The 16,545-nt window shown below is 47.8% G+C and overlaps 1 protein-coding gene across 3 annotated transcripts; it reads left to right on the forward strand.

Moving 5' to 3' along the window:
- The first annotated feature begins 4,647 nt into the window (after nucleotides 1–4,647).
- On the forward strand, nucleotides 4,648–14,960 carry NOP9 (NOP9 nucleolar protein). 3 transcript variants are annotated; one of them, XM_069728732.1, is made up of 11 exons: nucleotides 4,648–4,923; nucleotides 9,752–9,946; nucleotides 10,332–10,772; nucleotides 11,924–12,004; nucleotides 12,084–12,225; nucleotides 12,400–12,592; nucleotides 12,667–12,807; nucleotides 12,882–13,001; nucleotides 13,802–14,032; nucleotides 14,157–14,262; nucleotides 14,445–14,960. In XM_069728732.1, the coding sequence occupies exons 2-11, from the start codon at nucleotides 9,769–9,771 to the stop codon at nucleotides 14,600–14,602; spliced, it is 1,791 nt and encodes a 596-aa protein (XP_069584833.1). In that variant the 5' UTR covers nucleotides 4,648–4,923; nucleotides 9,752–9,768; the 3' UTR covers nucleotides 14,603–14,960. The 3 variants fall into 3 exon arrangements, with proteins under 3 accessions (XP_069584833.1, XP_069584835.1, XP_069584834.1); XM_069728734.1 differs by having other exon boundaries at nucleotides 4,717–4,871; XM_069728733.1 differs by having other exon boundaries at nucleotides 4,815–4,931.
- The last annotated feature ends 1,585 nt before the right edge of the window (nucleotides 14,961–16,545 follow it).

Here is a 16,545-nt window from a genome sequence, read left to right on the forward strand (position 1 = left end):
CTGCATCAAATCCACATCCCTCCAGCTTGGCCCACATGGGTTCTGGGCACCAGAACTGGCATCAAAGTGGGCAAACAGCCCATTTTCTCAGATTTGAATAAGTAACTGATGTTTTTAAGGGGTTAAATTCCTTTGGGCCACTGATCTGACAATTAAAATACACAGATAGTGATGCCCTGCATCAAACCCAGGTCCCTCCAGCCGGGCCCAAATGGGTTCTGGGCACCAGAACTGGCATCAAAGTGGGCAAACAGCCCATTTTCACACATTTGAATAAGTAACTGATCTTTTTAAGGGGTTAAATGCCTTTGGGCCACTGATACCACAGTGCATACATATAGAACAGGGAGCCCCACATCAAAAACAGGTCCCTCCAGCCTGGCCCAAATGGGTTCTGGGCACCAGAACTGGCATCAAAGTGGGCAAACAGCCCATTTTCACACATTTGAATAAGTAATGATTTTAAGGGGTTAAATGCCTTTGGGCCACTGATCTGACACTTAAAATACACAGATAGTGATGCCATGCATCAAACCAGGGTCCCTCCAGCCTGGCCCAAATGGGTTCTGGGCATCAGAACTGGCATTGAAGAGGGCAAACAGCCAATTTTTCACAGCTTTGAATAAGTAACTGATGTTTTTAAAGGGTTAAATGCCTTTGGGCCACTGATCTGACACATAAAATATAGAGATAGTGATGCCCTGCATCAAATCCACGTCCCTCCATCCTGGCCCAAATGGGTTCTGGGCACCAGAACTGGCATTAAAGTGGGCAAACAGCCCATTTTCTCGGATTTGAATAAGTAACTGATGCTTTTAAGGGGTTAAATGCCTTTGGGCCACTGATCTGACACTTAAAATATACAGATAGTGATGCCCTGCATCAAACCCAGGTCCCTCCAGCCTGGCCCAAATGGGTTCTGGGCACCAGAACTGGCATCAAAGTGGGCAAACAGCCCATTTTCACAGATTTGAATAAGTAACTGATGTTTTTAAGGGGTTAAATGCCTTAGGTCCACTGATCTGATACTTAAAATTCACAGACAGTGATGGCATGCATCAAACCCAGGTCCCTCCAGCTTGGCCCACATGGGTTCTGGGCACCAGATCTAGCATCAAAGTGTTCAAAGGGCCCTTTTTCACAGATTTGAATAACTAACTGATGTTTTGAAGGGGTTAAATGCCTTTGGGCCACTGATACCACAGTGCATATGTCAGGAAATAGAAAGAAGTCCTGATTACTTCAATTACACATACAGAGCTCTGAGCTGCAATTTCCTCTGCCTGCCAGCACAAGGCTGGAATTCTAAGCCACTTTTTCTCCCTCCTCCCACTATACAGCCGTAATGTTAGACGAGCCTGCCAGCGTCATTGAAGAATTTATATGGCCCTGTGCTGCTGTCACGATAATGCCAAAAAATGTCATTCTGTGAATGTAGTTTCAGAAGGACATGGCGAACTACACACACACACTCACAATTCAGCTGCGACCCCTTGATCTCCACCCCACCCCACCATCAGCTTCACACCTACCCGAAACAAAGCCTATGATAGAGACTGGGCAACCTGATACTAATGGTGGGCAGGGTGTGGCTTTAAACTGCAGGTGACCAATCCGGCAAAGCCACCCGTTGTCCCTCCCCTCTCATTCAGGAATGCCTTTGTCTGAGACCTTGGAATAAGGTAAAGAACTGTCTAATCAGTGCATATCATTAACCAGCCCTTTAGTGATGTCACAAGCTCAGCAGTATAAGTCGCTATACTCTTAGACCAGCCATCAGTCTTGGCCGGGAAGCGATCTAACACAGCTTGGCAAAGCTGTTCCATGCATCTGGAAGTATTTATCCTCCTAAGCCACAGGCCAGCCAAGATGGTACCATGACATAACCTGTAAGTTCTCTTTTCAACGTTAATCCTATTTTATTTTGTAATCTGTAACGTACTGTATTTTCCGGCGTATAAGATGACTTTTTAACCCCGGCAAATCATCTCAAAAGTCGGGGGTCGTCTTATACGCCGGGAATGGCATGTGCAGAGAGCGGTCCTGTATGGTTCCCAGGATCTAAAGGAGAGGAGACTCTCCTTCAGGCCCTGGGATCCATATTCATGTAAAAGAATAAAAAAAAAAAATATGGGATACACTTACCCTTTGACGGCTCGCGGCTCTCATCGGTGCAAGGGCCGGCCTCCGATCCTAAGGATGCATTGAGCGTAGGACCTTCTGTGACGTCACAGTCACATGACCGCAACGTCATCAAAGGTCCTTCGTTCAATGCATCCTTAGGATCGGAGGCCGCCGCTTGCCCCGCTGAGAGCCGCGGGTCGTCGGAGGGTAAGTATATCCCTTTTTTTTTACATGAATATGGATCCCAGGGCCTGAAGGAGAGTCTCCTTTCCTTTAGATCCTGGGAACCATACAGGACCGCTCCCTGCACATGCCGTACCCGGCGTATAAGACGACCCCCGACTTTTGAGATGATTTGCAGGGGTTAAAAAGTCGTCTTATACGCCGGAAAATACAGTACGTTACAGATTACAAAATAAAATAGGATTAACGTTGAAAAGAGAACTTACAGGTTATGTCATGGTACCATCTTGGCTGGCCTGTGGCTTAGGAGGATAAATACTTCCAGATGCATGGAACAGCTTTGCCAAGCGCTTCCCGGCCAAGACTGATGGCTGGGCTAAGAGTATAGCGACTTATACTTCTGAGCTTGTGACATCACTAAAGGGCTGGTTAATGATATGCACTGATTGGATAGTTCTTTACCTTATTCCAAGGTCTCAGACAAAGGCATTCCTGAATGAGAGGGGAGGGACAACGGGTGGCTCTGCAGGATTGGTCACCTGCAGTTTAAAGCCACACCCTGCCCACCATTAGTATCAGGTTGCCCAGTCTCTATCATAGGCTTTGTTTCGGGTAGGTGTGAAGCTGAGGGGTGGGGTGGAGATCAAGGGGTCGCAGCTGAATTGTGAGTGTGTGTGTGTAGTTCGCCATGTCCTTCTGAAACTACATTCACAGAATGACATTTTTTGGCATTATCGTGACAGCAGCACAGGGCCATATAAATTCGTCAATGAAGCTGGCAGGCTCGTCTAACATTACGGCTGTATAGTGGGAGGAGGGAGAAAAAGTGGCTTAGAATTCCAGCCTTGTGCTGGCAGGCAGAGGAAATTGCAGCTCAGAGCTCTGTATGTGTAATTGAAGTAATCAGGACTTCTTCCTATTTCCTGACACATATGCACTGTGGTATCAGTGGCTCAAAGGCATTTAACCCCTTAAAAACATCAGTTACTTATTCAAATCAGTGAAAATGGGCTGTTTGTCCATTTTGATGCCAGTTCTGGTGCCCAGAACCCATTTAGGCCAGGCTGAAGAGAACTGTTTTTGATGTTGGTCTCCCAGTTCTATATGTATGCATTGTGGTATCAGTGGCCCAATGGCATTTAACCCCTTAAAAACATCAGTTACTTATTCAAATCTGTGAAAATGGGCTGTTTGCCCACTTTAATGCCAGTTCTGGTGCCCAGAACCCATTTGGGCCAGGCTGGAGGGACTTGTTTTTGATGTGAGGCTCCATGTTCTGTATGTATGCACTGTGGTATCAGTGGCCCAAAGGCATTTAACCACTTAAAGAGATCAGTTACTTATTCAAATCTGTGAAAATGGGCTGTTTGCCCACTTTAATGCCAGTTCTGGTGCCCAGAACCCATTTGGGCCAGGCTGGAGGGACGTGGATTTGATGCATGGCATCACTATCTGTATATTTTAAGTGTCATATGAGTGGCCCAAAGGCATTTAACCCTTTAAAAACATCAGTTACTTATTCAAAGCTGTGAAAAATGGGCTGTTTGCCCTCTTCAATGCCAGTTCTGATGCCCAGAACCCATTTGGGCCAGGCTGGAGGGACCTTGGTTTTATGCATGGCATCACTATCTGTGTATTTTATGTGTCAGATCAGTGGCCCAAAGGCATTTAACCCCTTAAAAACATCAGTTACTTATTCAAATGGCAAAAATTGACTGTCTGCCCACTTTGATGCCAGTTCTGATGCCCAGAACCAATTTGGGCCAGGCTGGAAATAACTGGTTTGGATGTTTGGCGCCCTGTTCTATATGTCTGCCGTGTTAGATCAGTGGCCCAAAGGCATTTAACCCTTTCTTCAGCGCTCTTTGGTGCCCACTTTGATGCCCATTTTTGTGCCAGTTTTATTATTTTTGTAGCCGTTTTTAAGCGTATTCACATCAGGGCTCCTCACTGCATTGTATGTTATTATTGTGATTATTTTTAGTTGTTAAACCTATAAAAAACAGAAAAGAAAAAATTGCCGAATAAGAAACCAACTTCAGCCTCGTTCAATAGAGTGTATGACACAATTATCTAATACCAGTCCCAGCAGTGGCTACAGTGCGCACCAACCACCTGGTCGTCCTTAGTGACCGTCCACCTCTCTGCCCCTCTGAAATAAATGTAATGTATTTTTCCTATTACACCATAAACCACCAGGACGTTCCAATCTTTTGCGAAATAGAAACCCCTCTCCGGAGGCCGCAGCCCCCTCCCCTCTCCCGCGCGCTGCGCTCCCCCAATGTAACCTCTATAGCACGCAGTGGAGGAGTGCAGCACAATACAGTGCCCCGTGTGCCCGCTGGGGGCGCGCCAGGACATTCCGAATACTGAGAACACAATGTACGGCATCGCTGTTTTTCTTACGACGGCTTGTGACGTCATCATTCAGCTCTAACAGGCAGCGCAATCATTGCGCGATCCACTCCTGGACGCGTCTTAAAGGGGTGACGTCATCAGCTGGCGCCGGGAGCACGTGTGCATGAGATACGGAGGTGATGGTGATGTGTTCCTGTGTGCGGCCGGTGGGTGATGGCCGCTGATGTGTAAATATAGGACGTCGCCCCTTCACCAGCAGTGAGTTGGTATGGTGCAGTGTCAGCGCTGGTGGCGTTAACCTCTTCAGATCTTTCCTTGTTGCTTTCTTCTCCCCCTCTTTCCTTTTCTCTATCAACCCCCCCATCTTCTCTTCCCCCCTTCCTCTTCTCTCCCCCCCTTCCTCTTCTCTCCCCCCCCCCCCTTCCTCCTCTCTCCCCCCCTCCTCTTCTCTCCCCCCCTCCTCTTCTCTCCCCCCTTCCTCTTCTCTCCCCCCCTTCCTCTTCTCTCCCCCCCCCCTTCCTCCTCTCTCCCCCCCTCCTCTTCTCTCCCCCCCCTTCCTCTTCTCTCCCCCCTTCCTCTTCTCTCCCCCCCTTCCTCTTCTCTCCCCCCCTTCCTCTTCTCTCCCCCCCCTTCCTCCTCTCTCCCCCCCTCCTCTTCTCTCCCCCCCTTCCTCTTCTCTCTCCCCCCCTTCCTCTTCTCTCTCCCCCCCTTCCTCTTCTCTCTCCCCCCCCTTCCTCTTCTCTCTCCCCCCCTTCCTCTTCTCTCTCCCCCCCTTCCTCTTCTCTCTCCCCCCCTTCCTCTTCTCTCTCCCCCCCTTCCTCTTCTCTCTCCCCCCCTTCCTCTTCTCTCTCCCCCCCCTTCCTCTTCTCTCTCCCCCCCCTTCCTCTTCTCTCTCCCCCCCCCTTCCTCTTCTCTCTCCCCCCCCTTCCTCTTCTCTCTCCCCCCCTTCCTCTTCTCTCTCCCCCACTTCCTCTTCTCTCTCCCCCCCTTCCTCTTCTTTCTCCCCCCCTTCCTCTTCTCTCTCCCCCCCTTCCTCTTCTCTCTCCCCCCCTTCCTCTTCTCTCTCCCCCCCTTCCTCTTCTCTCTCCCCCCCTTCCTCTTCTCTCTCCCCCCCTTCCTCTTCTCTCCCCCCCTTTCTCTTCTCCCCTCCTTCCTCTTCTCTCTCCCCCCCTTCCTCTTCTCTCTCCCCCCCTTCCTCTTCTCTCTCCCCCCCTTCCTCTTCTCTCTCCCCCCCTTCCTCTTCTCTCCCCCCCTTCCTCTTCTCTCCCCCCCTTTCTCTTCTCTCCCCCCTTCCTCTTCTCTCTCCCCCCTTCCTCTACTCTCCCCCCCTTCCTCTTCTCTCCCCCCCTTTCTCTTCTCTCCCCCCTTCCTCTTCTCTCTCCCCCCTTCCTCTACTCTCTCCCCCCTTCCTCTTCTCTCTCCCGTTTTCCTCTTCTCTCCCCCCCTTCCTCTTCTCTCCCCCCCCCTTCCTCTTCTCCCCCCCCCCCTTCCTCTTCTCTCCCCCCCTTCCTCTTCTCTCCCCCCCCTTCCTCTTCTCTCTCCCCCCCTTCCTCTTCTCTCCCCCCCCTTCCTCTTCTCTCCCCCCTTCCTCTTCTCTCCCCCCCTTCCTCCTCTTCTCTCTCCCCCCTTCCTCCTCTTCTCTCTCCCCCCCTTCCTCCTCTTCTCTCTCCCCCCCTTCCTCCTCTTCTCTCTCCCCCCCTTCCTCTTCTCTCTCCCCCCCTTCCTCTTCTCTCTCCCCCCTTCCTCTTCTCTCTCCCCCCCTTCCTCTTCTCTCCCCCCTTCCTCTTCTCTCCCCCCTTCCTCTTCTCTCCCCCCTTCCTCTTCTCTCCCCCCTTCCTCTTCTCTCCCCCCCTTCCTCTTCTCTCCCCCCCTTCCTCTTCTCTCCCCCCCTTCCTCTTCTCCCCCCCTTCCTCTTCTCTCCCCCCCTTCCTCTTCTCTCTCCCCCCTTCCTCTTCTCTCTCCCCCCTTCCTCTTCTCTCTCCCCCCTTCCTCTTCTCTCCCCCCCTTCCTCTTTTCTCTCCCCCCCTTCCTCTTCTCTCCCCCCCCTTCCTCTTCTCTCCCCCCCCTTCCTCTTCTCTCTCCCCCCCTTCCTCTTCTCTCCCCCCCCCTTCCTCTTCTCTCTCCCCCCCTTCCTCTTCTCTCCCCCCCCCTTCCTCTTCTCTCTCCCCCCCCCTTCCTCTTCTCTCTCTCCCCCCCCTTCCTCTTCTCTCTCCCCCCACGTTGTTTTTTGCAGTTTTGAATGTCACCGTTCCCATTACCTGAAAAAGGAGAAAATTAAATTGCAAATGCGATAAAGTGGCATAACCCTGCAATTCTGCCATATTTTTTCAAGGGGGTTGTTTTCTTACGTTTGTTGTGTGGTAGGAATGACCTGAGAGGCTGATTATCCCCCCGGCGGTGCGACCTCGGCGCCTCTGTTTTCAGCAGGTTTATTTATTGTGCAACCCCAGGCAAAAATTATGAAATCACCGGCCTTGGAGGATGTTCATTCAGTTGTTTAGTTTTGTAGAAAAAAAGCAGATCACGGACATGGCACAAAACTAAAATCATTTCAAATGGCAACTTTCTGGCTTTAAGAAACACTAAAAGAAATCAGGAACAAAAAATGTGGTAGTCAGTAATGGTTACTTTTTTAACCAAGCATAGGGAAAAAATTATGGAATCGCTCAATTATGAGGAAAAAATTATGGAATCATGAAAAACAAACAAAAACCACTCCAACACATCATTAATATTTTGTTGCACCCCCTCTGGCTTTTATAACAGCTTGCAGTGTCTGAGGCATGGACTTAATGAGGGTCAAACACTACTCTTCATCAGTCTGGCTCCAACTTTCTCTGATTGCTGTCCCCAGATCAGCTTTGCAGGTTGGAGCCTTGTCATGGACCATTTTCTTCAACTTCCACCAAAGATTTTCAATTGGACTGAGATCCGGACTATTAGCAGGCCATGATATTGACCTTATGTGTCTTTTTCAAGGAATGTTTTCACAGTTTTTGCTCTATGGCAGGATGCATTATCATCGTGAAAAATGATTTCATCATCTCCAAACATCCCTTCAATTGATGGGATAAGAAAAGTGTCCAAAATATCAACATAAACGTGTGCATTTATTGAGGATGTAATGACAGCCATGTCCCCAGTGCCTTTACCTGACATGCAGCCCCATATCATCAATGACTGGAAATGTGCATGTTCACTTCAGGCAGTCATCTTTATAACTCTTATTGGAACGGCACCAAACAAAAGTTCCAGCATCATCACCTTGCCCAATGCAGATTTGCGATTCATCACTGAAAATGGCTTTCATCCACAGTCCACGATTGGTTTTCCTTAGCCCATTGTAACCTGTATTTTTTTCTGTTTAGGTGTTAATGATGGCTTTTGTTTAGCTTTTCTGTATGTAAATCCCATTTCCTTTAGGTGGCTTCTTACAGTTTGGTCACAGACGTTGACTCCAGTTTCCACCCATTCATTCCTCATTTCTTTTGTTGTGCATTTCCTGTTTTGGAGACATATTGCTTTGCGTTTCCTGGTCTTGACACTTTGAGGTCTTCCTTGGTCTACCAGTATGTTTGCCTTTAACAACCTTCCCATGTTGTTTGTATTTGGTCCAGATTTTAGACCCAGCTGACTGTGAACAGCCAACATCTTTTGCAACATTGCGTGATGATTTACCCTCTTTTAAGAGTTTGATAATCCTCTCCTTTGTTTCAATTGACATCTCTCATGTTGGAGCCATGATTCATGTCAGTCCACTTGGTGCAACAGCTCTCCAAGGTGTGATTACTCCTTTTTAGATGTAGACTAACTAGCACATCTAATTTGATGCAGGTGTTAGTTTTGGGAATGAAAATTTACAGGGGGATTCCACAGTTTTATCTTCAGGGGGATTCCATAATTTTTTCCCTATGCTTGGTTAAAAAAAGTAACCATTACTGACTACCACATTGTTTGTTCTTGATTTCTTTTAAGGTACCGTCACACTGAACGATATCGCTAGCGATCCGTGACGTTGCAGCGTCCTGGCTGTCTGTCCCCGGCGCTGTGCTTCTCTGCACTGTGAGCGCCGGCCAGCCGCAAAGCACCGCTGTGCTCTGCTTTCCGGCCGGCGCTCACAGTGCAGAGAAGCAGAGCGCCGGAGAAGACAGACAGCGGAAGGTAAGTATGTAGTGTTTTTTTTTTTTTTTTAACGTTTACGCTGGTAACCAGGGTAAACATCGGGTTACTAAGCGCGGCCCTGCGCTTAGTAACCCGATGTTTACCCTGGTTACCAGGGGACCTCGGCATCGTTGGTCGCTGTAGAGCTGTCTGTGTGACAGCTCTCCAGCGACCAAACAGCGACGCTGCAGCGATCGGGATCGTTGTCTAGAGATCACTGCAGCATCGCTTAATGTGACGGTACCTTTTAGTGTTTCTTAAAGCCAGAAAGTTGCCATTTGAAATTACTTTAGTTTTGTGCCATGTCTGTGATCTGTTTAATTTTGTAGAAAAAAAGCAGAATGAACATCCTCCAAGGCCGGAGATTCCATAATTTTTGCAAGGGGTTGTATATTTTAATGGTTAGAAATGTTCACATTTCTTTATACTTGGGGTGAAATAATGTTGTGCCTTCATTGATTGGGAATTTCCAGACACAAGAAGGAATGTGATTATTCTCTGTGCACGTTCTTGTATCGGGGGTTTTCTTTATTTGAATATATATAATTTTATATTCTTCATTATTTTCCCTGCTTTCTTGCCTTTTCTTCTCTCGGGGACTTGAGCCTTGTGTCGTCTGTATTCTGAGACCTTGGTGCTGGTATGTAGTGATATTGATCATCTCCCAGGAGGACACAGATGGCAGCGACCTTCAGTGGTTCTGTCTGCTCTGCCAATACACGAGAAGTGTAACATGCCCCGAAGGTGGCCCTGAGATGGTTAAACAGCTGTGATCGGAGTTTGGCTCCAGTCTCTGCTTTCGGCTGTGTGACCAATTAAATCCCCCACGTCAGGACACGCACAAGCTGTCCTGCCCACCGGATGACCCTGAGCCGCCTCACAGGGTGCAGAGTTTTCCCAATTTCTCGCTTTTTAATTTTTTTAGGGAGACGAGAATAAACAATGGACGCAGAGCGGAAGAAACGTACTGAACAGAAAAGACCTCGCAGCGACAAGAGGAGCTGGGAGTCAAAAAAGGCGGAGGAGAGTCTGGCCCCTGCCCTAGATCCCAAATTTGTGGAATATTTCCGACGAGTGAAGGAAACTCTGGAGCAAGACTTTGATTCTGATGAAAATCGAGGTAAGAAGCACTAATAACTAATGCAAACACCTCCACTTCTGTGCTGCAGCCAATAACTGGCCTCAGCCGTGACGTTTGCACGTAGTAGTATGTTATAGCTGTGATTGGCAGCAGCGGTTACGTGATGGATGGACGTGATGTCATCATTGCCCGGGATTCTATTATTTGAACACATTTCCTTCTCTTCCTCCCGGAGTCCATAATAGACATGGAAGTGATCCCTCGCCGTCAGCACTAGAGGGATAGCGCTGCTGATGCGATTGTCACAAACCCCCAGCTGTGCATAGTATTAATTTCCATTCACTGACAGCAATCAGCAGTCTTGCACCTTGCGAGGTACTGATATAGGATGTCGGGATTCAATTGCATTTTTTCCATCTCGCAGCTCTTTTTGTCCGGAACGTCTTCAAGGAGGTGAAGGGGAACGAGAGGGCGGTGGCAGCCGACGTTGCCGGGAGCATCACCCTGCAGAAGCTGCTGGCGCTTGCGTCGTCTGCCCAGCTGTGCCAGTTTCTGCACGTTCTGAGCAAGAGCTGGCAGACCATATGTTGGCACCGTACCGGATCACACGTGGTTGAGACCGCTCTCCTCCAGTACGAGCGGCTTCAGGGAGCTGAGGAGGAGGAAGAAGATGAGGAGGAAGGTGGGAGTGATCCCTGCCGCAGCCTGGACAATCTAATTCTGAGCCTCTGCGCAGAAGTGAAGTGCAAGTTCCTGTCTTACAACCAGAACACACACGGCAGCTTCATCGTACGGACTCTGTTCCAGGTGCTGAGTGGAACCATCCTCAGCAAGGACCACAAGAGAGCAGGTCAAGGGTCCACAGGTAGATTTTTTTTTTTTTAGGGTTACAATGTTCTTCCTCCATACTGCTTTTAAGGTATGATCTGAAGTTCTCAGCAAGCAGAGGTATTGGAAAGGAAGAAATGCAAAGTTAAAAAGGCTTTAGTTCCAAAACACCATACAATTACTTGTATGGATTTGCTGCAGTACTGCTCACGGCCACCACACTATATACGGCACTGTGCCAGTTCTCCCATTCACGTGTATGGATTTGCTGCAGTACTGCTCACGGCCACCACACTATATACAGCACTGTGCCAGTTCTCCCATTCACTTGTATGGATTTGCTGCAGTACTGCTCACGGCCACCACACTATATACAGCACTGTGCCAGTTCTCCCATTCACTTGTATGGATTTGCTGCAGTACTGCTCACAGCCACCACACCATATACGGCGCTGTGCCAGTTCTCCCATTCACGTGTATGGATTTGCTGCAGTACTGCTCACGGCCACCACACTATATACAGCACTGTGCCAGTTCTCCCATTCACTTGTATGGATTTGCTGCAGTACTGCTCACGGCCACCACACCATATACGGCGCTGTGCCAGTTCTCCCATTCACTTGTATGGATTTGCTGCAGTACTGCTCACGGCCACCACACCATATACGGCGCTGTGCCAGTTCTCCCATTCACGTGTATGGATTTGCTGCAGTACTGCTCACAGCCACCACACCATATACGGCGCTGTGCCAGTTCTCCCATTCACGTGTATGGATTTGCTGCAGTACTGCTCACGGCCACCACACCATATACGGCGCTGTGCCAGTTCTCCCATTCACGTGTATGGATTTGCTGCAGTACTGCTCACGGCCACCACACCATATACGGCGCTGTGCCAGTTCTCCCATTCACGTGTATGGATTTGCCGCAGTACTGCTCACGGCCACTACACCATACTACTACTCTGATGTCACCCGAGTGCAGTGCGATTGCTGCAGATGCCAACAATGGAGGAGATGGACCAATGACTTCCTCCATTTCCTTCACAGCTGTGCTGCGATGCTCTGATGCGAGGGGATCCGAGCACTGACACTCGGCTCACACTCGAAGCAGAGCAGGAGCCAAGGGTCATTAGCAGATCCAGTGTGAGCTAGCCCTTAGTCTGTATGTCCCTCTTGTCTCTTGCAGTCCGCTCTGAGTTTGACGTGCCGCCCAGTTTCCTGCAGGAGTTACAGGAGATGAGTGGATTATTTAAGGGTGACATCGGAGGTGAGTTCATATCGCCCCTTAATGACCAATTAATTATTTCACTGAGACACACCTGACCCTCACTCTGTGCCCTCACCAGTCTTTGCCACCCATGAACTGGCCAGCCTGGGCATGCAGACCGCTCTAGTGGTTCTACACCGGAAGTCTCCATCAACGTGTGCCGCGCTGTGCGATGATGTCATCGGTTACCTGTCCTCCAGGGAGGTCTCGGGGCATGGCCGGTAAGGGCTGAGGGAGGGGTGGTGGAAGACTGCAGAATGCTGCCATCGTGTATTCTATTGGTTGTACAACCTTCCAGCTCCTCCTCCTTTTTACACACCATCCATGAGGAGCCAGGGTGTTTTGGAGATGTTTTCGGAAACCACTAGTGACCTTTCTTTCCTTCTTTATTTCAGCGTCCTCCTAGTTTTCCTAAAGGATGAGACCAGCAGCCGCCTTTTTGAGAAAATTCTGGAAGTTTCCGAACAGAAGCAGCTACATCGCCTCTTTAAAGCCCAGTTTAAAGGTCAGCTAAGGGAGCTGTCTGCACATCCTATCGCCAATTATACGGTGCAAAGACTGATCAGTGCCATCCAAAGAAAGAAAATGGTGAGTGATGCCCCCCTAGTTCCTTCCTTCAGATAGAGTATCACAGTGACCAACACTGACTGTCATTTTGCCAGTTCTCTGCGCTCTTCGAGGAGCTATCACCAGGAATGGAGGATGTTTTGGCCAAAGGTCACATGGGAATCATCACCACCCTGGCAGAGGGTTGCAAGAGACTGGAGAGTCACCAGGCGGAGCTCATCACCCTTCTCATGGAGGTAGGTGCCCCCTACAATTGTGCACCATTATACTCGAATATACAATGTAAATAAATATTCTCAACCTCCCCCAGGCCTTCCACTGTGCCACCCCGACCTCCCGCCAAATCTCCTGTGTACCGCTATTCCTGTCTCTACTGACCTACGAAATTTACTACAAGATCGAGGAAGGCAAGGAACCCTCTGAGCATAAAGTAAAATCACATATACCTCACGAATCTCTTGAATTAAAATTCATGACTGTAGGGGGGCAGTATTATAGTAGTTACGGTACATTCTTGTACATACGGGCAGTATTATAGTAGTTATATTCTTGTATATAGGAGCAGTATTATAGTAATATTCTTGTACACAGGGGACAGTATTATAGTAGTTATAGTCTTGTACATAGGAGCAGTATTAAAGTAGTTATATTCTTGTACATAGGGGCAGTATTATAGTAGTTATATTCTTGTACATAGGGGCAGTATTATAGTAGTTATATTCTTGTACATAGGAGCAGTAGTATAGTAGTTATATTCTTGTACATAGGGGCAGTAGTATAGTAGTTATATTCTTGTACATAGGGGCAGTAGTATATTAGTTATATTCTTGTACATAGGGGCAGTAGTACAGTAGTTATATTGTACATAGGAGCAGTATTATAGTAGTTATATTCTTGTACATAGAAGCAGTATTATAGTAGTTATATTCTTGTACATAGGGACAGTATTATAGTAGTTATATTCTTGTACATAGGGACAGTATTATAGTAGTTATATTCTTGTACATAGGGACAGTATTATAGTAGTTATATTCTTGTACATAGGAGCAGTATTATAGTAGTTATATTCTTGTACATAGGGGCAGTATTATAGTAGTTATATTCTTGTACATAGGAGCAGTATTATAGTAGTTATATCCTTGTACAAAGGGGGCAGTATTCTAGTAGTTTTATTCTTATACATAGGCGGCATTATTATAGGGGCAGTACTATACATGTTATATTTTTCAGGATAACCCGGATGTGAAACTACAGTCTGTCAACTATCATGGCTCCATATTACTACAACACCTCCTCCATTTTGAAGATCCCACTATAGTGCTGCACAGCCTAGGGAATATGACTGAAGCCGACCTCCACACCGTAGCTTGTAGCCCAGCCGGCAGCCACATATTTGATGTCCTTCTTGATGGTGCCAACATTTCGAAAAAACAGAAGAAGAAAATTCTACGAAAGTTAAAGGTACGTTTACACTGACCGTTCATGACCTATTCCCAATTTTTTTTGTTTGGGGTCTAGTAATGTCCTATTGTTCTTTTGGCGGGAATTCCTTAACTCCGTTCCTTTTTACATTTATTCACCTCAGGCTCACTGCATGGATCTGGCGTGTAACAAGTATGGAAGCCGGGTGCTGGACCGTGTATGGAATGCCTCCACCATGGGAGTGAAGGAGGAGATCGCTCAGAAGCTCGGTGAGACTTGCCTATTTCCCATAAAGGATTTGTCCATTTTTTTTTAAAGTTTGGTCACAGACTGATAGAAAGTTTTGCCACTTTTTAATATGTGTCTGTTGTCAGTGTAGCAGATTAGTTGGAACTTTGTACCTTTATTCTTTTGTTCTCCATAAAATGTTATTTTTCTTTCTTTTTGACAGTTATAAGACTCCGGGAGCTGCAGAATGACCCCATCGGTCATCACATCGCCCGGAATTTTTCTCTATATCACTTTGTGAAGAGGCGGAAAGTTTGGGAAGAGCACCAGCAAGTGGAGAAAAAGAAGCGCAAGATGTTTGCCGACATCCTGGAGGACTGAGGAGAAGATTAGCAGCGGCCATGAGGAACCTTCCTTGGTGTCCATGAGTTGCTGCCTCTCACCCATCAGTCATGGTGACCTCTTGGACAATATCTGGGGTCTTGGGATGAGGCTGTTCTTTGTTAATTTCCCAGTAGCCGTCTCCAGTCAGTATAGATCCCTAATTGAGGGCTGAGACAATTCCTGCTCTACACACCGCACGTTATTGAGCGGACACCACCACTATGGACTATAACAGGTTTATCCAGAATTTCACTCAGACATTTCTAATCCCCAAATCTCCATTCTTGACTGTATATAGGAGCATTCCCCGTAAGTCAGTTGTGTATTAAAATGGATCATTTTATAAACTTTATAACTTTCAAAATTGTGCAATTTTTGTTTTTAAGTCCCATAAAGGAGGCCCTTTATTGCACATTACAAACGTGAAAACCATTTTCTGATATTTTACTCTTAGGCTGAGAGCTGATCACTTGAAGTTACAGGCTCAAAGCCTGAGGTTGCACTACTGACAGATTCTGATGAGATCACGACTCTTGTCAGGAAAACTGTTGTTTTTGCTCTCACCTATGACATCACCACCGAGAGGATCCACCCTTCCTGTAGGTTTCCTGTCCATAATAAAAGGTGGTACCTCTCCCACACATCAGTTGGGTTCCTGTCCTTGACAGGGGAACCTTGCATCAGGGCGTACCTGAAGAAAAGACTCGGCGTCAGTGGTTGTTCCCAAGCCTGGCTGGTTGGCTCAGGCAGAGATCCCTTCCCTGCCTTGGCCACTGCAGGGGTCCTGAAGCACCACAGTGTGTCCGGAGGAGCCTTCAATAGTAAGCGGGCATAAGCAGCGGCACCATGCTCATTGGATTGCTGGCTATTGCGAGTCTCCAGTAGCGCACGCGAAGGGAGGCGCGCTCTGATGACTCGCGCTGGAGACGTTAACTTCATTAGAAGAGCGGTTCCTTTTGCTCTGGCGGTACCTCCAGGCAGTCTGGAGCAAGAAGAGCAGGTACAGCAGCAGGGGAGTCCTCAAACAGCTCAGCAACAACATGGCACTGGCTGCTCGGATGGAAGGAGCAGCATTCGTGGCTTCAGCACCGTGGATGAATCCTCAGATTCCCTCTGGGTGCTATCAGCTGATATGATTCCTCCTCCAAATCCGGTACCCTTGATTACGTCTGAATGGTAAGTGATCTTCGCAAAAGTTCCGTTTTTTGCCATTCTATTGTCAAGGGAAGAAATGCATAGTAAAGTCGAAGCACAGGGAGTGTGCTCCTTAATGAAGGGTTGACACATTACTGGGAGAAGAGACTTTGTCAGTCTTGTATTGAACACACATTGTGTAACGTGCCCCCTGTCTTTGCCTCTTAGTTGAGATCTACTATGAGGGCAAGGTTAAAAATTCCCTAAAAAAGGGAAGGATAGGCGAGGCAAGAAATGTAGGAGGTGTCTCCTGAGTGTCAGATACCTCTGACAAATTAGAGATTGAAGATGGCGTTTTAGAATCTTCCTCTTCAACTTCGTCCTCAGATAAGTATATGGCAGGACGTCACTGGTTACCTATAGAAGAGACAGATAAGCTAATTAAATCGGTTAGATCCATAATGGGGATGGTTGTTCCAAAACCGTCAAAATTTCATGTTACAACAGACGCAAGCCCCAAGGGATGGGGGGGGGGGGGGGCTTGTCTAGGAGATGTCATAGTCCAGGAGGTCTGAGCAGAGGACTGAAAAAGTAGTTTCATCGAACGTGGAGGAACTAGTAGCAGTGGAGCAGACTATAAGGAACCTGTTATTGCCCCTTCAAGGTCACCAGGTAAGAATCCTTGCAGACAATCGTGTAGTGGTGGCCTATATAAATCAGGGAGGAACTGGTCCAGGCCTGTGATGGAGTTGGAGAGACCTTTTTTTTTTTTTTTAAGTAGCAGGGGATCATCTTTCACTCTCAGC

The sequence above is a fragment of the Ranitomeya imitator genome, chromosome 1 (assembly GCF_032444005.1).
Source record: "Ranitomeya imitator isolate aRanImi1 chromosome 1, aRanImi1.pri, whole genome shotgun sequence".
Classification (NCBI taxonomy): Eukaryota; Metazoa; Chordata; class Amphibia; order Anura; family Dendrobatidae; genus Ranitomeya; species Ranitomeya imitator.

What these genes read in the sequence shown, in the direction of transcription:
- NOP9 (XM_069728732.1), top strand. Translation starts at nt 9,769, where the DNA reads ATGGACGCAGAGCGGAAGAAACGTACTGAACAGAAAAGACCTCGCAGC. An exon ending in TGATTCTGATGAAAATCGAG is followed by an intron (nt 9,947 to 10,331) that starts GTAAGAAGCACT and finishes TCCATCTCGCAG; the next exon opens with CTCTTTTTGTCCGGAACGTC. An exon ending in CCATCCAAAGAAAGAAAATG is followed by an intron (nt 12,593 to 12,666) that starts GTGAGTGATGCC and finishes TCATTTTGCCAG; the next exon opens with TTCTCTGCGCTCTTCGAGGA.